The sequence below is a fragment of the Lontra canadensis genome, unplaced genomic scaffold, assembly GCF_010015895.1.
Source record: "Lontra canadensis isolate GAN:19392208 unplaced genomic scaffold, GSC_riverotter_1.0 scaffold98, whole genome shotgun sequence".
In the NCBI taxonomy this organism is placed as follows: domain Eukaryota; kingdom Metazoa; phylum Chordata; class Mammalia; order Carnivora; family Mustelidae; genus Lontra; species Lontra canadensis.
In genome coordinates, this window is record NW_022631092.1 from 7,157,404 (window position 1) to 7,179,817 (window position 22,414).

General features: G+C 46.8%; 1 protein-coding gene across 1 annotated transcript; it reads right to left on the reverse strand.

The window, feature by feature from the left end:
- Positions 1-5,618: 5,618 nt before the first annotated feature.
- PROX2 (prospero homeobox 2) lies at positions 5,619-16,307 on the reverse strand. Its single transcript, XM_032837409.1, has 6 exons — positions 16,141-16,307; positions 14,338-14,410; positions 12,823-14,187; positions 8,739-8,846; positions 7,245-7,439; positions 5,619-5,804 (listed from the first exon to the last, which is right to left on the reverse strand). Exons 1-6 carry the CDS (start codon positions 16,305-16,307, stop codon positions 5,619-5,621), a joined length of 2,094 nt encoding a protein of 697 aa, XP_032693300.1.
- Between the last annotated feature and the right edge of the window lie 6,107 nt (positions 16,308-22,414).

A 22,414-nucleotide genomic window follows, 5' to 3' on the forward strand; every position in this document is an offset into this window, starting at 1 on the left:
ATAAGATGAAACAAACAAACAAACAAACAAACCATACACACACACACACACACACACACAGAAAAGGGACCAGATTATTTGTAATAAAAAAGCAAGCTGGGGCGCCTGGGTGGCTCAGAGGGTTAGAGCCTCTGCCTTCGGCTCTGCTCGGGTCATGATCCCAGGATCTTAGGATCGAGCCCCACATCAGGCTCTCTGCTCAGCAGGGAGCCTGCTTCCCCCTCTCTCTCTGCCTGCCTCTCTGCCTACTTGTGATCTCTCTCTGTCAAATAAATAAATAAAATTCTTTAAAAAAAAAAAAAAAGCAATGGGGCACCTGGGTGGCTCAGTGGGTTAAAGCCTCTGCCTTCGGCTCAGGTCATGATCCCAGGGTCCTAGGATCGAGCCCCACATCAGGCTCTCTGCTCAGCAGGGATCCTGCTTCCCTTCCTCTCTCTGTCTGCCTCTCTGCCTACCTGTGATCTGTGTCTGTCAAATAAATAAATAAAATCTTTAAAAAAGAAAAAAAAAAGCAAGCTTACCTTTATGAAAATGTGATTCTGAGCATGGATTTTAAACATTAGGAGAGGGAAAGTATGGTTGTGTCAGTATAGGATCCCCCTAAGTTCCCATCCAACTTTTAAGGAGTGGAACAACTACAAAGATGTTTTGAACAACCATCCAGGAGTTAATCAAGAAAATATTCAAGCCATATAGCCTATTCAATGGACAGTTGTTAAAGATGGCAAATTGAATAATTTTTTTTTAAGATTTTATTTATTTATTTGACAGAGAGAGATCACAAGTAGACAGAGAGGCAGGCAGAGAGAGAGAGAGAGGGAAGCAGGCCCCCCGCCGAGCAGAGAGCCCGATGCGGGACTCGATCCCAGGACCCTGAGATCATGACCCGAGCCGAAGGCAGCGGCCCAACCCACTGAGCCACCCAGGCGCCCCGCAAATTGAATAATTTTATAAATACCTCGTTAGTCACTAAGCTTATGGTTAAGAGGGTGTCTGACTACAATGTATCAGCTTGTAAAAGACAAGCCTTTAGTAACCAACCAGCAAATAGCGACAGTAGTTACGTCATGTGCCAAGTAGACACATCAACACAGGACTGTTGTAAAGAGATGAGGGAAAGCATATGGACTTTATAGCTTCTTAGCTGGATTTTCTTTCCCTCTCAGAAATTGTTAACATCTCAGTTTAAAGCTCAGTTTTATGCTGTCACCACAGGTATTTGTGCATTTTATTGCATTTTAAAAACAAAATTCAGAATACTTCTTATATCCATAACAACACATCAGTGTCGTTCTTAAGCTAAGAATTCTTTTCCCACTGTAAAGCTGTGCAAATTCCTGACTCTAACAGTTCAGGGCTGCTAAGGAATAATATATCTAACAACATGCTGTGCACTGGGAATGGGCTGAGAAATTCACGCATATTTTACCTAAACCTTTGACCATCACTGTGAGGTAGGAGCTATTTTATTATATCTCTTTTACTGGGGGGAAAGCTGAGTAACTTGCAGAGATCCACAGCTGGTAGGTGCTGGAGCCCGGATGAAACCAGGCTCCAGGACTCATGCACTGAATGGCAGAACTCTTCTCAAGAAAGGTATTGATGGAGAGGAAAGTGAAGGGGTTGGGGGTGACAGATCAGATCCCTGAGGAGAAGGTGGGGAAAAGGTTAGGTTAGAGACAACGTTCTTTACCAAAGCTCAATTTCCAGGCCAGAAGTGGTTATCAAGGAATAAGAGTCTGAGCCACAGAAGTCAGTAAATGGAGGGGAAGGGGGTTCAAAGGGAAGACTAGGACCCGATGTGTGTGTGTGAGGGGTGACTGGAGAATTTGGAAATAACAAAACAAGACTGTGAGCATGAAAGGATACAATTGTGAGAAACCAAACAGCGCGGAAGACTCTTGGTGAAGGAGAAGGCAGATTCCTCGGAGAGCGGGTAGATGTGTGAGCTGGTGAGACTTGGGGTAGATGTTCTCTTACTGTTTTCATTATGTCTACCTGCCCTCAACGTTTCCTCAGACAGTCCCTTCTTCTGGAGGCTAACATGTGGGGCTTGGGGGTTGTTGTTGTCTTGTTGTTTTATATGACTGAGCATTCAACTCCTGCATACTTAGATTTCTATAGTCTGGAAGAGTTCCTTCTTGGTCTATAGGAATTGTGTACCCCTGAAAAATACTCATGAGTTATCTTTTTCCACAGGTGAGCATTTAATACATAATTTTCAATTGTAAGTACCATGATCGACCTCTGAGATACAATATGTATTAATACTCTGAAATAGGTAACCAGAGCTCATTCGTTACAGTGTGTGTCATATATACTTAAATCTGGCCAAGAATATGTTTATACTTTCATGAGTATTATATTTGCTATATTTTCACAAGCTTATGTTCTCCCCCAAAGCATCAAGCCCAGAAGCAATTGTTAAGAATTGTAGAGCACTCCTCTAATTTAAATGTGCATAATTTAAACATCAGCCTGATAGAACTGTAACTTATTTTAGCCAACCTGTTCTTTATCTCTGCCCTACCCATCACACTTTCATTATTGTTTTTTATTCTCTCAGTCCTGAGAAAATGATCTTGCATTATGTGCCAATGCCTCATAGAGTGTGTATAAAAAACATCAAAGGGTTTTTTAAATTTCCATTTTGTTTTGAATGCAGGTATCATGAAACTTTGTATCTATTTTACAGTGCAAAGAGTCCAAACTATAAAGAAAAGAGCTAGAATCAAAGATTATGAAAATCTGGAATATATAGGACTTCAAGAAACTCATTACCATAATTTTACAAGGATTTTTAAAAGAAATATTTTCTAAAGATACATATAAAGTTATGCTATAGAAGTCTCGTTTTAAATTATTTTTTCTGATGATTCTGTATTTTGTCACTAAAAACAAAAGGTTTTTTTAGAGTGGACCCGCAGGCTTCCATAAAGGGCTAGGGCTGAGGTACAAAACCCTATTAAAGAGGGCTTTGTTCCTTCTGCCCTGAGTGCCTTGCCCTTCCTTGGAAAGAAAGGAAAGACTTCAGGCAGGCTCCGTCCATATGCCCAGGAAGTGCCTTTGTCCTCCTCACTGTGCAAATCTGGTTTGGAGCTGTGTATACTGTATGAAGCCATGTTTGAAATAAGATTCCTAGTGAACATTTTCCTGCGTGCAATGCCAACTAACTCCCTGCTTTTAGTTACTAACTGAGCATTAACTCCCTCATAGTGCCATCGTCATAAACCCCAGTCCAGGTCCTACTGTCTACTATTAAAGGATTAGACAATTATGCAGTGTTTGACCAGACTTTGAAAATGTCTGATTTGGGAGACAATAGTGCCCACATATACCTTAATGGAAAGAATGGCCAGATCTTCGGCAATGTTAGGACAGCTAAAAGAACTTAATAACCAGCTCAGAATGTGTTCCCAACAGAGAAAGAGATATACTTGGTAGAAACAAAAATATAAAAAATTAGAATTCTTCTGTTGGCAGAGCATGTGTATTTATACATTCTTCTGTGTTTAGGTCAGTGGGTAGAGAACGCTTCCTGGAAGGACTATAGGACACAAATGTTTTCAATTTGAGCTTGTACGTTTCATCTAATTGGTCCCTGGGACCAGTTTCACTGCCCTGGAGTGGCTTGGCTTAATCTTTCAAACACCCTAACGAATTTTAGGTTTGGGACAGAAATGTCCCAGAAATGGCTGCCCCATATCAGACAATCATGTGAACTTGGAATTGTTTCCCATGAATATCTTTAGGAACTATGTAATTCCAGTCTGGGTAGTGGGTCCTTCTGCCATCTCCAACCGTTGGTAACTGCCCTTGCTTGGGGTACTCAGTGCTTGCCTGCTTTTAAAACTTAGATTCGGAGAATGCTTCATTTTTGAAAGGAATATTATGGGAGAAAATATGGCAAAGGTAATCTGAGTGCAACCGGATATATCAAAGGATATTTACAAATAACCTTAAAGCAACCTGGAAAGATTGGTTTGGGCTGAATCCACCTGTTTTAGTTTCCCTCCAAGCTGTTTGAAGTAAGAGAAAATTCAAAAGAAAGTCAATTTTCATACCTTTTTATATTGATACATCTAGCAATAGTTTAGGGATTTTATTGGCTCTGATCCAGCCACCCCCCCAAAAAAGTCAGGGAAGTTGAATAGAGAAAGTTGTTTTGTGTGGATGGGGAAGAAGTAAGCTAATGAAGTCACAGACATTCCTTAGAAGGGCAGGCCCTGAGCTCTGCACACCTTTGCAGTGCTTACAAGACTTGACCCTCACTAGTGGTGAAGACAGGTGCGGTGACTCAGCTTTGCACAGGTCTTGCCTAGACGCTCGGAATCAGTCACAGTTTGTGTTGGGCCAGTAGGGGGGGAAATGTTGATTTCATGAATTCTTTCATCCGAAAGATCGACCATAGTTTCCATATGGAGTGGGAGAATTTCTGTTTCTATGTGTCATGCTCTGTTCCTCCCAGTTATGCCTTTCGTCGTCTGTGGGACTCTGCACAGGCTGTGCAAGGGTCCCGTCTGGACCTCAGTTCCCTCCTTCCTAACTAAGGCAGGGCGGGCCAGATGATCTCCTAAGGCCCCTTCCAGCTCCCAGGTCTGACGTTCAGTTTCTTCTGCATGTAAGAGGTTGGGGCATCAACTGCTTTGGTCTTCTAGCACTTACTTGGGTTGTCCCGCTGATAAACTCGCAGCCAATGAATGAATGAACAGCAAAGCTCAAGTCCAGCAGAAAGTTTGCTTTCTGCATGCTGGCACAATCAGCGGAAATCCTGGTTGATGAGGCATTCCTGAGTACTAGGCAGAGGGTGTCAGATGACAGTGCCCCATTAGTGCTGGATGCTTCCTGGGGACAGTGGCCTGTTTGAGATCACAAAAAGCAGCATGAGGTGGTCCTGCATATAGTCCGGCATCAGAAGGGCTCGGGTTCCTCCAGACTCCTGCCATCCCCGCCGACCCAAGCGCCCGAGCCTTATACTTCCGCAAGCTGCCTCATAGCTCTCCCAACTTGGGTTCAGTTATCTTTCAGATGAAGATAACATCTCCTTTTCCAACTGGAAAGCTTAAAGATAATGTCTTTGCACATGTCTAGCCAACAGGCGGAGCTCAATAAATAGGTAACTAGAACTGGGAATGTGTGAAGACAAAACACACACACACACACACACACACACACACACATGAGATAACTTCATCTGAAAGCCAAGGGGGAGAAAACTAACAGCTGTGTAGTGAGTAATAGTTCACAGAGTCCTTGAGGTCAGAATATCTTTTCGTCCTCACGACCTGGCTTTGCAGATGCAGAATGCTGGCAAGTTCCCAAGGCCCCAACACCGGGAAACAATGAAGTGGAGATTTCAGTTCCAACTGCAAACTGTTGTGTCCCTTTTATAATATGCTACCAGCACACCATTACGTTTGGTTGATATATTTTTATGGTTAGGTTTAAGACTCTGAGGATTCTGAAAAAGGAAATAAATGATCAGAAATGGTCATTGCTACCTGTGGGGGGTTCTCCTTATGCTCCCCCCTTTTTTTTCCTATGACTACAACTATACTGGCTGCCATTTAAGACAAATCTAGGAAACCTTGGCCAGTTGCTCCTCACTTTGTGGGATCTTAATTCCGAAACAGCTCCTGGGGATAGCTGGAAGATTTGAATATCTCTGGGATGTCACTGTCCAGTTTCGAAATAATTTTATAAATGGGTTTCTTCCAGGAAGGATCTGAGTCTTTCCCCGCGGAGACAGCCCTGAAGAACTCCTGTAACGTCAGGCTGGCAACTTCCAAGAAGCAATCTGGGACCTGCATTCCCAGAGAGACCCACAAGAAAGAAAAGACATGAGGCCGAGGAGACCCAGTGCCACGCAGACCTCGATGCTGCCTGCTCCTTGGGTAGTGGGCTGATAAGAGCATCTCTGCTCTCCTGGCTCTCGATTTCTGCAGCCCTAAGAATCCCCTGCTTTCTCTCATCAACTACAAACCTTAAAATGATGGTACCCATGGGACACCCCTAGGGAAAAGCCTATTAGGGACACTCCCTTTGTAGGAGGAGCTGATTCTACTAATGGTGGTGATTTTACTAAGTGGGAAACTCTTGACTCCAATTGAAATTAAATGTGTGGTTCAAAGGTCTTTAATATGCTTTCCCTTAGTGCCTAATGAGGAAAGGCATCCCCCCCCCCAAGTTTACAGCTGTTGTACCTCATCCTACCATCTTTTGGGACTGGATCCAAAAGACTTGGAATCATTCCTGCTTCCAAAGCCAAGCACGAGGCTGAAGGGGGAGCTCAAGAATGTGTTCCAGGACCTCGTGCAGACTGGCACCATAAATGATGGGGAGTCCCACAGTCCTCCAAATTCAGCCTGGCCCAGGCTCGCCACCACTGCGTGCCAAATGCACACTGCGTGCCCCACCCACACGCCCTTTCCCCCACGAGCCTCAGAAAGGAGGCTTAGGTTTCCAAACACATCCTGACAGACATTTGGTAGCTGCCGACAGTCCTTCCCTTTCTCTGAGGTATCCGAATCAAGTGAGAAAGGCAGGGAGAGGGAAGTGTAGTCAGTGACCTCCAGAATGGGCGGCCAACCCAGCCAAGCTGTCAGCTGCCCACAGGACATGCGTGTCTGCATTAGGGGTTCTCACCCATGACATCTAGGCCACCTGCTCACCCTCGACTGATGCTTTACCTCTAAGGTGCCAACAGTGTGCCTTCACAGAGATCCCCAGAGGACCGAGAGGCTTGACTACTGTTTATTTCTTCAGTATTTCCAGAAAGAAAGGATCTGAGGTGACTTGCCATGAAAGGCCCACAAATAAAACTGTCCAAGGGAGAATAAAGAACCAAATGATGAAACGAACAGAAATTGTAAAGAAAACGGGGGCCAAGTCTAGGCGCTACCACAGCCGGGCATTTAGTTGTGGGCCTCCTGGCGTTAAGGGGAAAAGGTCAACAAGCTGTGGCATTTTCATTGCAGAGTGTTAGATCTAAAACGGCACAACATCTGGTCAACTTCTGTTTTAGTTTCAGAATGAAGACCGCCTGTATATTCATCTTCTGATAGCCACCCACTGCCTCAGAGAAGATGTTGAGTCTCGTCTTTGTGGGTGATACAAACATTGGCCCCAGGCCGCCCCAGCTCTCAGCGACTTAAGGACAGACACAGAAGGGGATCTTTTCTAAAACTCAATCACGAAGGGAAGGCACTCATCGGACCTCATGGGATCCAAGTACATGGTCTTACCTCAAAATCGTTTCCCTTGTTATAGTGCATATTGAGAGCTCGAAAAAGCTCTGAGTCACGGAGTACCACCAGCATCTTGGGATTTGTGACACCATCTGTAGTCGCTTGCCGGGCAAATTTCTCCATCTGGATGTAATAAAACTCCCGAAAGTTGCTGAACCACTTGATCATCTGGGAGGTTATGCAGCGGTTGAACTGTACAAACAACAGGGTCCATCAGGTCTTTTGCCAAAAACATCATGTTTGCTGTAAGGTGCTCAGAGTCAGAACTGTCAACTTCCGGTTCAACACAGGTTTTAGTGAGGATGGCTTCAACCACCATTCAAAAGGGCTTTCTTTTTTTAGGGGGGCGCGGGACAGAGAGAGAGAGAGAATCTTAGGCAGGCTCCATGCCTAGTGCAGAGCCCAACCCCGGGTTCAGTCTCACAACCCTGAGTTCATGACCTGAGCTGAAATCAAGAGTCGAATGCTTAACTGATTGAGCTACCCAGGCACCCCCAAAAGGGCTTTCTTTTTTTAAAAATTGTTATTTTTTATTAACATATGATGTGTTATTAGCCCCAGGGCTACAGGTCTGTGCAAAAGGGCTTTTTTTTTTTTTTTTAAAGAAGCCACAGTGTTTTCTTAGTCTATTCACTTGTATACAGAAAAATCTCAATTAGCTATAATGTCTCTTAGAAAATACTGTTTTTGATATACTGGATTTATGTCCTTTTTTTTTTAACCCATGAAAAGCTTTCCATGGTATCTAGGGTAACTTTGGGAGAGTCTGGGGTCAAGGCCAGATGCTTCCGCTGCACCTGGGCAGATTACATGGCAGCCCCAGAGCCTTCTGCCAGGTCAAGGGTGAAAGGAAGGGATAAGGGTATAGAGCAGAGAGCCGTTCATTGCCACCCTGGAGTTGCAGAATGAATTGAAATCAGAGTGTGGTGCAGGGGCCAGCTGAGCAACTGAATATGAGGGAAAGAGCTGGAAAACACAAAGATGTAGATACAAAGCATTACCCACCCTATCCCAACACCCACGGTGGAGGCGGCCCTCAGAAACTTGATGGGAACAGGCAAGGTCTGGTTCAAACCATCAGAGCTTTCTCTTCCTTATTGTCATGCTTGATCTCTGTGCACCTTCAGTTTTGAAATCCAGCACTTTGGATATAAACATGACAGTGCAGCCTGACTCTATATATTCTTTCTTTCTCATGGTCTGCCCAGCAGAGACAAAACACGAGGCCAAAGATGCCATTACCTTCCCTCCCCATGTGTTTCTGGGTATATCTACAACTCAAAATCTTAAAATTCAGATACCCAACCTTTGTGGTCCAAGGTTATTCATGCAGATTCTCAGCCCCAGCACTGGAAATTGTAGTGATTCCAGCAGCAACATGAAGGGGACCTAAGGGGCACGTATGATGACCTAGGACTTGCCTCCCACTGGCCAAAACCCACTGCCTCTTGGGAGTTTTGCGAGGCTTTCAGAGGTGAGGAATGACTTTACCTGGACATCGGGGAAGTAAGCCTTCAAGAGGTTGGAGCTGGGGTAGCGTGTGAAGAAAAACATCAGTTTGGCCTTCTTCAAGTGACCAGGATTTAGGCCCTCCTGGATTTATCTCAGCGTCAAGGAAAATAACATCAGTTTATCAAATAATTGTATCACTTTATCCAAATAATGAATTGTCCTGTTCCTTATGGTTTCTATTTTATTTTTTCTAGCTGAATGGTGTATTAGTTCCATTTTTCTGTCTCTAGCAAGTCTGATCAGATAAGCTTTTTCTTAGGGTGCCTGGCTGGCTCAGTCAGTAGAACATGGGACTCTCAATCTTGGGGTCTTGAGTTCAAGACCCAGGTTGGGCCTAGAGCTTACTGGGGGAAAAAAAAAATCTTTTTCCAGATGCTGAATAGCATATGTATACTGTAAATTTTCAGAATTAAAAAAAAATTTATGTGTAAAATTCTATGGCATATATGACATCAAATACAGCTTGTCATACTTTGTGCGTGTCTACTTTCAGAATAAATGGGAAGGGGGCACCTGGGTGGCTCAGTGGGTTAAAGCCTCTGCCTTCGGCTCAGGCCATGATCCCAGGGTCCTGGGATTGAGCTCCATATCAGGTTCTCTGCTGAGCAGGGCGCCTGCTTCCTCCTCTCTCTCTCTGCCTGCCTCTCTGCCTACTTGTGATCTCTGTTTGTCAAATAAATGAATAAAATCTTTAAAAAAAAATAGAATGGGAAGAGATGGCAGGTCTGTCCCAGATTTCAAAACCCCATGTAGAGGTTTCTTTCCCCTTCTCTGCCTCAGTTTCCCCATCTGTAAAAGGAGGCGAGCTAACTAGACGGCCCCCGTTCTGCTCTCATAGCTCCCTTGGCAGCATTTAAACCAACAAGCACCAAACCAGCCTAAGGGCAAGATCCCAGTTTGCTTCGGCTCCGGAAGCTTGAACTTCTCGGCTGCGCCTGTTCCCCGTGTGCCTGGCAGAGCTCTCCCTCACCCCGCCCAGCTCAGCTCGGACACCCCTCCTCTGTGAAATATTTCCCTGCTGAATTAGGCCTTCCTTACCCTGGGCTACCAAGGCTCTTTGTACAAACCTCTGTTGTAGCAATAGCCTGACTGGAAATTTTACTGCATGTGTGTCTCCCCATTTAGACTGTGAGCTCCTTGAGGGCAAGGACCTTATCCTTTCCTCTTTGTATCCCACGTGGCTAGCCCGGTGCTAGGAACATAGTAGGTGCTCAATAAATGATTGTTGGCTGAAAGAATGAATGAGTGATTAGATGGTGAACCTGAACCCGTTATACTCCAACCCATACCTCACTCTGAGAACAGATCTCTTCTCCTCTAACAAAAGCAGGGAGCTGTGCTGTGACGGCCTAATGCCAGCGTGGGAGGGAAATAAAGATTCTTACATAAGAACTCATAGCATTCCCGGGGACAGGCATGGGGCTGGGTGAGAAGCATTACACAGAGTCACGCTGGAGCTCAGGTCAGAGAGCTGTACCTTTAGGACAATGAAGACTTCTCAGTAGAGATTTATCAGTTTAGCCAAAGGAGACCAATGAATTACAGCCACAGCTGGCCATGGCTCCCAGGCGGCTGCCCAGAGGACCCCTGCCTGGGCCTCGTTGGACCCACTTCTTATCCTTCCTAAAGGTTCACAAATGCTGTGGAAAGAAGGCTGGATTTAGGAGTCCAAAGACCCAGTTTCAGACACCTATTAGGGGCAAGCCCCTTACCTTCTCTGGGCCTCATTTCTAAAATGTAAGCGTAGTAGTAAAAGCGTGTGTCCGGCAGTCAGATCCGGGGTGTGACTCCTGGCTCCGCAGGTGTCCGTCTTGGGACTTTCTGCAGATTAGTTTGCTTCTCCGTCCCTGCCTCTCGATCTCGAGTGGAGGCTTGAAGACGGTGGGGTCACACCAGCCCACAGCCCCCTCTCCGAAACGCTGGGCCAAATGGGCTTCAGATTTCAGAATCTGTTCCCCAGTAAGGGCCACACGGTGCATCTGCCATAGGTCAGAGAAGGGCCAGGGCGGGGTCCGCGGCAGCGGTGCGAAACCCAATACAGATTTCCACAGCAAAGTGGCATAGTCGATCGACAGCCTCCGAACAGGGCAGGCCAGGCTTTGCCGCCAAAATCGTCTCCATCAGCCTTAGGGGGCATCACCGGGATTTTCAGGGCTCTCGAGTCTCAGAATTGCGGCTAAGAGGTGGTGGACGGGTCCCTGCGAACTGCCGCTTCCCTGCCGGCCACCGGGAAGGAGCGCCGCGCGGAGGTGCTGCCCCCTGCCGTCTGGTCACCGCGCCTGCTTCGCCTGTTGCGTCGGGCGGGGCGCGACCGCGAACGTTCTTTTACGCTTCAAAGTAGCTTGCTCTTAGCGGCTGTAGCCGCCCAGAAGAACACATCGCTGATGCTGGAGTATCGGCAACCGGAATGAGCGACCAGCTGGGGAACCAGAATGCCGCCTGGGGGCCCCAAACCATTCCATGCAGCCAGGACCCGCGGGTGGGCCCCCAAACCTCCCAAAGCGGAGCCCAGTCTTCATTTTACCGGGCAAGGCTAGGCACACAGTAGGCGCCCGAGAAGGATCAGCATCTGCCCTACCAAGGGAAGAACCTCTGGGGTTGGGTCCCTTAGGTTCTTCCACCATGGCCCTAATTTTAACCAAGTGGCCTCTTACCAAAGGCCCAGACAGGTGGGCCTTGCCACACAGGGCGATTTCCTGACGGTCTCTCTCTACGCCTCCAAGAAGCTTTCCTGCTGCCTGAGAGGCAGTAGTGGCCGGCGAGGTGTTCCTGCGTTGGTTTTAGAGCTGCTGGATGCCTGCCTGCCTGTGCAGGGCGAGGTGGTGTCCAAGCTTTAGGCGTGTTTCCAACACCTGCGACCAGAAGAGGGCGCTCGAGGTATTTAGAACACAAGAGCCCGCCGCCGTGTGGCCCTGAGCGGGTCCCCACCCCGTCCTGTCGCCCTTCATACAGCTTCCCAGGCTGCTCACACCTGGGTATGCAGCTCCACGGACGCACTGACCTCTGGAGACTCAATTATAGGCCGCCCGTGAGAAGGAGCGGTGTGAGCTGCGCTCGCTAAAAAAGCAACATCCTAACGTTGTCAGGAGCTTTAGCCCTGCAAGGACGCCTGCTGGAAGACGATCTTGCCTCACGTGCGTTTGAGGCTGCAGACCTTCTCCTCTTAGAGCTTCACATAGGACATCAGCATGCTAAAGGCTCTGAGAAGTCCCGCAGTCAAACTACCCAGTAATAGAAATAACCAGTATTTAACAACCAGTGTTTAAATAACCAGTAGCAATAATCTAGTATTTATCCAAGCTGCTTTTTCCCTAACTTAACAACCATTACTATCCTGAGGGAGGGTTACTCTGGGCAGCACTCTTTGAGGATTGCAGTAAGATCCAGGTCCCTACAGACCTGCCGGGGCCCCTCAGCCTTCCCCATGCCCCCGCCATCCCACCAGATGCCCAGCCCCCAAGTTCTAGTCCTCTCACTTGCCGGTTAGAAGCTGTTCCTTAAACTAAAGGCTTCTTACCCCTCCCAGCTGCCTCTTGGGTCTAGTCCCTCAGGAAACTGTCCCCTATTCCATCTGCCTCAGAAGTTTCGGGTCCCTCCTGTCTTTCCCATGAATTATCTGGACAATGCAGGCTTTTTTGCCTGCGGAGCCAAGAGATTGGGAAGCCGGGCGTCAGACAAGGTCATTCCTTCGACCCTCTGCCTAGGCGTACAGGCTGCTGACAACCAAATTATGGTGTTTTTTCCTTCCGTTGGGTATTTATCCTATTTTGGAAGCCCTTCTGAGTTTACAAACAAATGAAACTCTTTCAGACTCAAAGGAAAGAGTCAATAATGGTAGAATCCAGTATATCACACAAGAAGGTAGATGAACTTTCCCAGCATCCTTAAATGCCAAAAGATCGCCACCCTCTTGTCAGAACCTGGTAACTGAGCCACAGGGAAGGAGGGCCTGGAAGCAAGCATTAAGGAGGCCATCAGGAAAGCAAGCTATTTAATGCCATGGAGTTATTTGTCCCCACCTCCCCTCACCTTCCAGGCTTCCTGTTTCTCTAGTAAAGGATATGTGGACTGAAGGAAAAGGCAGCACATCGGGGACAGCCTGCAGGCCGCCCTGTTCCATCTTCACCGAGGGAAGAACGGGCAGTCTTTCCAGACGGGGGGAAGCGAAGGGCAAGGCGTACTGCTGCTGGCTCAGAACCGATGGCCGCAGTTTGACCGCTCCCCACGGTCGCAGGCCGGACTCTGAGGAGCAATGACTTTGGGGAGTTGAGTTGTGGGGAAGACTGCTGCTCCAGTGACCACTGGGTCTGTGACCCAGCAGCTGGCCAAGAGTCTGATTTTCCTGGATGTGGGAAGGCGCAGTCAAAGGACAGTTTGCTGGGGGACCCTGATAGGGTGTGGGGATCATCCTCAGAGAGACAGGGTACCTGGGAGGGTCCAGAGACTTGGCCAGTGAGAAGTTTTGTGACAGGACCCCGGTCTGTGGCTGGGCCCTCCTGGGCAACGTGGCCAGAGGAAATAGGTCTTTACAGGCGCCTCTCTCAGGAGGTGAGGGCTCACTTCTCCCCTCTGGCACAAGCCCCTGGAAGCTTCTGCCCAGCCGAGTCAGGTGGCCTGGTGGATCCAACAGTACCTTTTGTAATACTGAGTCCACAGCTTGGGACACTGCCCCGGTCAGTTCTTTCCTCAGAATCTCCAGCAAAGCCTGTGTTCCACAGGGAAGGAAACTGGGCTCCTCAGACTGGTGTTCCGCCTCAGAGGCTCTGGGCTTTTCCTCCTTGGGGTGATCCCCACGGGAACCCTGGTAGTGGTCACTGTCCAGAGCCCGGGGCCTATGTCCATAACCATTCCTCTGCTGTGCCCTCAGAGGGCCCTTGTCCGTCTCGGAGCCCCCTGGGTCCTGGGCTGTGTCCCTGGGCTCAGCAGCCCTCAGGATGTGCTTTTGTAAATGTCTTAGCTGTTGCTTCAGCTGATGGAGCTGTTCTCTTACCCGAGGGCCCCCTTTCCGGCTGCCGTGGTCCCCGGCAGGGCCTGGCTTCAGGGGGCCTTGCTGCATGGGAAGGCTCTGCTTCCTCTTCCGCTCCCGGGCCTTCCCTGGGCAACAGGCGCCGTCCCTGGCTCGGGCCTTGCCGGGCGCCGGAGCCGGAGTGTGAGGAGAGAGGCACATGCCTTGGACGATGGTCTCCACCCTGGCCCTCTTTGCTTGGATGTTCTCATCCCAAAACCAGTCAGGGTCGGCGAAGCTGGAGCTGGGGCCGGGGCTCCAGGCAAAGGGGGAGTCTCTGCCCTTCTCTCGGGGGGCTGGGCTTCTCTCACCTTCCATACAGGGCTTTGGCAGGCCGGAGCAAGCCTGGGACAGAGGAGGAAGCAAGCCAGAGTTTGGATCCAGCTCCAGGCTAAACAGACACTTGCTCGGAGCCGTGGCTCCCTGAGGAAGTCCCTTCTCCGAATGTCCTCAGCGGGAGGGGTACCCAGAGCGAGCCTGGGGCGGGGGGGGGGGGGTGTCCCACCTCTGCACTCAGAAGGATGAGAAGCAGCTGTCAAGGACTCAGACTCCGTGATGCCAGAGCTTACAAACCTGAGCCGACTCTGGAATGAGAGACGGGAAGAAAACAACAGCATAGGTGTTTCTGAGCGGTGCTTTTTCAAACCTGAAGGTGGAAACAAAGCACCTAGAGAGGTTGTTACAGTGCGGATTGGGCTTCAGCAGGGCTCGGGTGGGGCAGATTCTGTATTTCTGTCCAGTTCCCAGGTGATGCTGCGCTGCTGGTTGGGATCCTACGATAAGAACATTCCTGGGGCACCTGGGTGGCTCAGTCAGCTGAGCATCTGCCTTCAGCTCGGGTCATGGTCCCAGGGTCCCAGGATTGACCCTCGCATCAGGGTCCCTGCTCAGCTGGGAGCCTGCTTTCCCCTCTCCCTCTGTCTGCTGCTCCCCCTGCTTGTGCTCTCTCCCTCTTTCTGTCAAAGAAATAAATCTTAAAAAAAAAAAAAAAAGGAACATTCCTAAGAGTGATCCTTCAGGGAGAAATTCTCTTGCTAGGGCATAACAATAGGATCATCATAATAATAACAATAATAATAAGAAGTGTAATAGCAGTAGCTAACTGCACCACTGGCATTGTGCCAAGAACTTTACATCCATTACCCGATTTAATTCTCATAACTCCCTGAGCGTGTTGTCATTCTCACTTAAGAGATAAGGAAACAGGCTCAGAGAAGTTAAGTAATCCTCCTAAGGTCATACCACAATTGGCAGGCTGGAGTCAAAACAAGGTTTATCTGATTCAGAGTAACTTTCTCAGTGTCTACACCACAACCTCCCCCCGGCCTCCAATCCGGCACTTGTTTAAAATAGCAAATTCAGGAATCCCCACCTGCCCTGCACCGTCAGAATCCCTCTATGGGACAGGGAATCTGCATTTGAAACCCGTAAACCCAAGTTTGAGAACCAGCTGTCCTGCTCCCAGAAGAATCAGGTTCTGCCTTCATTGTTCACGTTTAACGACTTTATTAAGCCCCTCCTATGCGCCGGGCCTTTGTCAGAGCACTTAGAGAGACAGTGGTGAACCAGCAGAATCCTGCTCTCGTGAGGCTGGCTGTCCCTCAGGGGAAGAAGGAATGAACACGTCTGTTTCCAGGTTGTGATTCCTGCTAAGAAGGAAAAGTGCAATAAGGGGCTGTAGGTTGGGATGCGGGTGTGGGAAGAAGGGGGGAGCTATTTTAGGAAAGCCTGCCTAAAGCTGTTATTTCCCCCCACAAAGTATCAAAATACACTGTACTTGAATCAGGAGGCTTCAGATAGCAAGTTTAAAGCACTTCAAGTTTACTGAACATGCCACCTCATTGCACCTGGTGCCAAACTTGAATTGAATGTCAGTGTCATTCACCCATTTTACAGATGAGGAAACTGAGGCTCAGTGAGGTTGAGATTGGTTCTTAGCCACTAAGATTCTAAATCCTTTGACACAACCACACTCTAGCTGCCACCCTGGAGATGGAAAGACCTATATAAGGGGCTGACTTCGGGGCTCAGCACAGTCAGTTAATTGTCTGACTCTTGGTTTCGGCTCAAGTCCCTATCTCAGGATCTTGAGATGGAGCCCTGGGTCTGGCTCTCCTGAGGACTATCTCTCCCTCTCCCTCTGACCCTCCCCTCTGTTCTCTCTCTCTCAAATCAATAAATAAATCTTTAAAGAGAGAAAAAGAGACTGACTTCTCTGTCGGTCAAGCAGATGCTTCCTTTCCTATAAGAGGTAAATGAATTTCTTTCCTCTAGAAATTTCCACTCTCCTTTACTTCACTTGCACAAATGCTGGCAGGAGAGAGACTGCTTGTTTCCTTCCTACTCTGAATCTGAAGCTTACTTGGAGTTCTTTACCCTGGGTAAAGTTGGCTTTTCAGGAGCCTCTGGGTTCTTGTATGGGCATGGCCACAGCCTCCACCTGGAGCTACCGGGAGACCAGAGTCCTGGACAAGCTCTCCATGAGCCATGCTGCTCCGGGCGCCAGGGTGGAGGGTGGGAGGTGGTGGCAGCTGCTCAGCCATCATGGGGAAAATGCTGCTAAAAGGGAGGTTCTTGGATCAGAATCATTGGAAGGATTTTGCTTTGAGTAAGACATTTGTAAATTACTAAAATAAAATAGATCATTTGCCAAATTAATGTACATTTTAAAATGTATCGCTAATTTCTTTTCAACAGCTTGGATGGTTTACCACCTCTTGAAGAGAAACACGTTTTTAACGTGTTAAAAAGTTAAATTTGTTAACTTCCTGTACTCATTTGACAATGAATATATATTATTTGTATAATATGAAAAAGCGATTTTTACATCAGCTCTTTCTTACCATCTGCTAGGCAAACCTGGGTCATCCATTAACTCGCATTGCCTGCTTTCTAACTAATAATGATCCCTGAACTGGCAGAATTGATATTTTAACCAAGAGAGACTTGCAGTAATACAAACTATATATATTTTCAGTTAAGTACCTTCCAAAAAGAAGAGGAGATTGGTTATGATTACTCTAACTGCTGAGTGAACACGTCCTGCTTAAATTCAACATTTTCAAGCCCAAACTCCACAGCTGCCCCTCGGTCTCACCTCGCACACTACCAATCTTGTTTAAGCTGGAAGCAGGCGAGTCTCCTTGACTCCTCCCTGACTTTTCATCCTCAACACTGATTTTGGTTACCACGCCTGATCATTTATGGCAAAAAAAAAAAATTGCTCTGGACTACATTCCACCTTGCTTTTCCCATTACACTTTCTTAATTCAGGGTCTCGGGCTTTTCACCTAGACGATTCCAATCCCTCGTGACTGGTCGCCCATCCTCTAGCCTGTTCTCCCTGTGGTGCTTCTACATTCATTCATTCATTCATTCAGCAAACGTGGATCGAGTGTTGATAACCAAATCCTCTGCCCACGTGGATCTAACATTCATGCAAAGGGAGCCAGATGTCATGACATACTAGGTAAGGGAGGCCATTGTGCTAGAGTCTTGTTGGCCAGTGTGAGGATGTCAGCCTTTATTCACATAAATGAGGACCTGCTGGACGGTTATAAGTACTATGACCTGACTCAGCTTGAAAAGATCATTCTTTCTTGGATGAAGAATAGGCTGGGAGTGGGGAGCAAGGGTTGTAACAGCCTTAGGATGCTCTCCGCCTCTAGGCATCTAGGCAGTGACCTGGAGGGTAGTGATGGAGAGGAGGTGTCTTGGGCCAGGACGGTAGTAATGCAAGTGGGAAGTTACATCAGATCCTGGGTGTATGTTGAATGTGGAGCCCATGAAATTTGCTAACAGATTGGAATTTGCTAACAAATTTGGAGCACAAAGAGAAATAAAGTATCACCAACAATGACTCCAAAGCATTTGGCCTGAGCGATTTGAAGGACCAAATTGCACGAGCTGTGTTGGGAGGACTCTAGAGAAGAGGGTTTGGGGAGGAGTTTCAGGAGCTTTGTTTTGCATGTGTTGAGTTTGAGATAATTATGAGACAGCTAAATGAAGATGTTGAGAAAGCAGTTGGATAAGTGAGCCTGGGGACTCAGTGAACAGATCTGGGCTAAAAATATAAGGTTGATGGTTGTCAACAGGCAGGTGTATGAGCTCACCGAGGAATGGATGTACACAGAGGGGAGGAGGGCGCCAAGGTCCGAGTCCTGCGACACAGCAACATAAAGATGCTGGGGTAAAAGGGGAATGAGTTGAGGATGAGAAGGAGCAATCAGTGAGCTAGGAAGAAATCTAGGGGTGTGGGAGTTCCTGAGAGCCAAGCAAAGGAAGTGTTTCTAGGAGCAGGGAGAGGTCAAGTCACATAAGGATTGGTAGTGACACAGAGGCGTCCGAGAGCCTGATCAGAGAAGTTTTGGTTGCATGCAAGGAGAAAAAGCCCCGTCACAGTGGATTGAAGGCAAAAGACAAGAGAAGGAATTGGTGACATTAACTCTGACAACTCTTTCAAGGAGCTCTGCAGAGAGGAGAGAAATGGGACCGTGGCTGGAAGGAGAAATGGGGTCAAGAGGGGGGTTCTCAAGATAGAAGAAACGCCAGCATATGTGTAGGCTAATGGTGATGCCGTAGAAAGAGAGTCTGTTAATGTAGGCCAGAGGGGGAGAATTTCTGGAACCCGTCCTTGCGTAGGAAGATGGGGCGAGATGTGATGCCAGGGGAGAGATCGATTTTAGAGAAGCAAAACCCTGGTTCACCCATGGTAGTGGGGGAAGGCAGTGTACGTGGACAGGAGCTGCCAGGTGGGTGGCTGCGGTGGTGGGAGCCGGTGGAAATTCCCTTTTGATTATCCCTGTTCCATTAGCAACTTTGGCATCAACATTAATTTTCTAAAACATGGGCCTGCTTATGGCCCTCCATGGAATCAGTCTTTGTTAGTGGCCTGTTGAATCGAAGGTAGAGAGGTCTCAGTTCCTCCGGAGCCACTGTCCTTGAAATGTGCCCCGTTGCAAGCGTTGCAACTGAGCTGTCCTGGGCTCTGTGCTCCCTGAGCATGCTGGAAGGCCCCGCTCTCACTTTTCTACCTGACGAACACCTACTCCTTTTCTGAAATCCAAATGAAATGTCACCTCCTCTCCGAAGTACTCAATGTCTCTTCTCCTTTATTTATTTTTTATTTTTTTAAAGATTTTATCTATTTCTTCGAGAAAGAGAGAGCACAGAGGGAGAGTGGGAGGGAGAAGCGGACTCCCCACTGAGCAAGGAGCCTGATGCAATGTGGGGCTCCATTCCAAGACCCAGAGATCATGACCTGAGCTAGAGGCAGACACCCAACTGACTGAGCCACCCGGGCGCTCTGTCTTTTCACCTTCAGACTGTGACCCCAGCTAGTGCCTGGCTTCCAACGGTCGCCAAGTCGATGTTTGCTGATGCAGCTGCATAAATTTTCTGTGTGTACTTCATATAGACTGATTTTTGTCTCTTCATTAGATGTACATTATTTCAGATCTTTCTAGCATCTACAGGGAACAAAGCCAAGACAGAGACAGATAGACAGATAGATAGGGCATAAAGCCACCAGCTTGGCCAAATCTCCTTTGTGGTTTATCTAGGGCTTTGTTCTCTGAGGTTCCATGTAGTCTGTGTGCCCCAGAAGGCAGAACTATGGGGGTAAGAGAAGAACTTGGTGTGCTCAATGAAGCAACAGCCAGCGGGAATGTCTTGAGGCCAGAAACTAGAAATCCAGCCGGACCCCACTGTGGTTAGATGCCCAGAGAGGATGACGTCCATCTCGGACAATCATGGAAACTCTGCATCTGGGCAGCTGAGAAACAGGAAGCCTGCGTGCTGGGTCCACGTGCCACCCAGAGCCCTTCACCTGGGTGTGGCATGAAGCAGCAATGTTTTCTATTTAAAAATTAACCAGCAGCGCACTCACATTCACTGATGACAGAGCCATTGCCACAACCCTTTAAAAATAGCTTTACTGCGTTTCTTGGATGATGAAAGCAATTAAGGGTCGTTTTGCTCGCCAAATATAGAAATGTACTGAGAGAAAAAGAAAGGCACCTATAAAGCTGCCTCCTAGGAAAAACACCTCACAGTTAACATTTTGGTGTTTGTCATTTTTTTCCATACTTCTTTTCTCTGTGTACAGATAAACTTACATGATTTCTCCTAATCACATAAATTTTTTTAAATGGAATTATAAATACATAGTCCTATGGCTTCTCTTTTTTTGTCTTTTATGTCCATGAGTATCCATCTACAACACTGTGAAATCTGAAGGCATTCCATTGTAAGTATATATCATAATTTATTTAATAAATTCCCTTTTGATCAGACAGATTTTTTTCTTATATTGTCACTAGTTTAGCAATACAGACAATAGAGTATGAACCACAGGGTCAGACTGCTTCGATTTAAATCTCTAGAGCATTTACTAGACTGGTGGCCTCTCTGTACCTCAGCTTTCTCATCAGTAGCGTGGAAATACCCATTAATACCTACCGTTACCATAGGGTTGTTGTAAAGGATCCAGTTTTTGGACCAGTTCCTGGCATATAGTAAATTACTGATAAATGTTAACTATCGTTCTCATGAATAATATTGGGATGAACAGTCTTGTCTAGATCTCTGGGAAACTTAGACTGCTTTTTGCTTAGAAATCTATTTCTAGAAGTTGAAATTCAGGGTCAAAGACTAGGCATGTGTAAGACTTTTACACTCATTGCTCAACTGCCCTCCAGAAATGTACCAACAGATTGGTAGTGGAGATGAGGGACTACAGGAAAACTTTCCATTTCTACTCTGTATATTTCTGTATTAACTGAATTTTTTAATTAACATATAATGTATTATTTGCCCCCGGGGGAACAGGTCTATGAATCATCAGGCTTACACATTTCACAGCACTCACCATAGCACATACCCTCCCCAATGTCCATCACCCAGCCACCCTCTCCCTACCCCCCACCCCCCAGCAATCCTCAGTTTGTTTCATGAGATTAAGGGTCTCTTATGGTTTGTCTCCCTCTCAATCCCATCTTGTTTCATTTTTCCCTTCCCTACCCCACAACTCCCTGCCCTGCCTCTCAAATTCCTCATATCAGAGAGATCATATGGTAATTGTCTTTCTCTGATGGACTTATTTATAAGGATGTATTCATTGCATTGTTTGTGTGTATACTTCTAAATAGCCAATTTTCTTTCTTACCAACATCTCTATAAAACAACACATATCCCTGCAGCCCCTTATCCTCATTGACACTGGGTATTGCCAGTCCTTTAAATCTTTGCCAATACGATGGGTGAAAATATCATCTCACCCTTTATACCTCTGATTCTCAGCAAGCTGGCTCATTTTCTCATATTTGGGAGTAAGTATTTTGGGGAAATATTTCTATATATATTACAAAACTTAGACATTTTTATACCACTTGAGTCAATGGTTCTTTGTCTAAGAAGTAAAATCAAGAAAATGATGCCAGACACACAGATTTATGTCAAAAATGAACATCCCGCAATTAAAGAGTAGATGGGGGTTGAATATAAATAAGGTACTATCTATGTGATGCTATATTATGTATCCATTTTTTAAAAAATCATGTTTATGAAGAGTTTATAGAACATTATTTTATAATAAGTAGAGAGTGAGAAAATCACTTATTAAAAATACAAAGGAGAAGAGATGAGAAAGAAATACATTAAATGTTAGCAATGTTGTTCACGAGTGATGGAACCATGGATAGTTCTTTTTCTCTATTTCTTCTTTTTACTTTTCTGTATTTTCCATATTTTCAACGGGCACATTTTCACATTGTAATTTTAAAAAAGCAACCTTTGCCCTTAATATTAAAACAACTTGCATTTGTGGGGAAGGTTATGCATGTGTGGGGACAGGGGATGTATGGAAAATCTCAGTTTGGCTGTGAACCTAAAACTCCTCTAAAAATTAAAGTCTGCTAAACAAACAAACAAACAAACAAAGCTTGGATTTTCTCATTGACTCTTTCCTGGATATACATTCCTGGGCACCAGACGTAAAAAGCTCCACTAAAGAAGCAAATTTAGCTACAAACATGAGCACAGAACACAGGGCTCATGAAATAAGTGCAAAGTTATGTAGGATTTTATAGCTAGAAAGTGTAAAATGAGAGTAAGGTGGAATTTCAAGTAAAAAATAGGGCTAAGAAAGAAACCGGTGTCTGAAGTGTTAGAGACCATGGGCCCTGGCTGAAAAGACAGTCAGGGTGGGTGGAATTTTCAACTATGCAGATCACCTTCTAGCAGGGGAACCCTTCTCCCTGCAAATCTATGCCCTTCCAAGAAATCTTCCTTGATATCTGCTCATGGGGCAAAGGGAAAGGGCAGCTCACAGCCTGTGTCTCCTTTTCTGTGCTGTGCCCACATTTAGGGAACAGCAAACACCTCTGATACACTCCAGCAGGACCATCCGAGAGCCAATCAGTGAATCAAGGTGGGCTATGGGGCATCACGCAAAGCCCAAAAGATGCAATTCATTCTCATCGCTGCCTTTGATGCTTGATCCAGATTTATGCAAGATGATTGGATCCCAATGGGACCAGTCTTGCTCCTACCCAATAACCACCCACGCACGATACGGCTGGTGAAATATGGAGGAAAGTGCCGTAGCCTGAAACAGCCTCTCCCGTGCACATGGCACAGGATCGAAGGGTCC

Coding starts and splice junctions, on each gene's coding strand:
- PROX2 (XM_032837409.1), bottom strand. CDS start 16,307: ATGGCTGAGCAGCTGCCACCACCTCCCACCCTCCACCCTGGCGCCCGG. Junction 14,188..14,337: donor TCATTCCAGAGTCGGCTCAG/GTTTGTAAGCTC, acceptor GGACTTCCTCAG/GGAGCCACGGCTCCGAGCAA. Junction 8,847..12,822: donor TGCCTTTTCCTTCAGTCCAC/ATATCCTTTACT, acceptor ACGCTGAGATAA/ATCCAGGAGGGCCTAAATCC.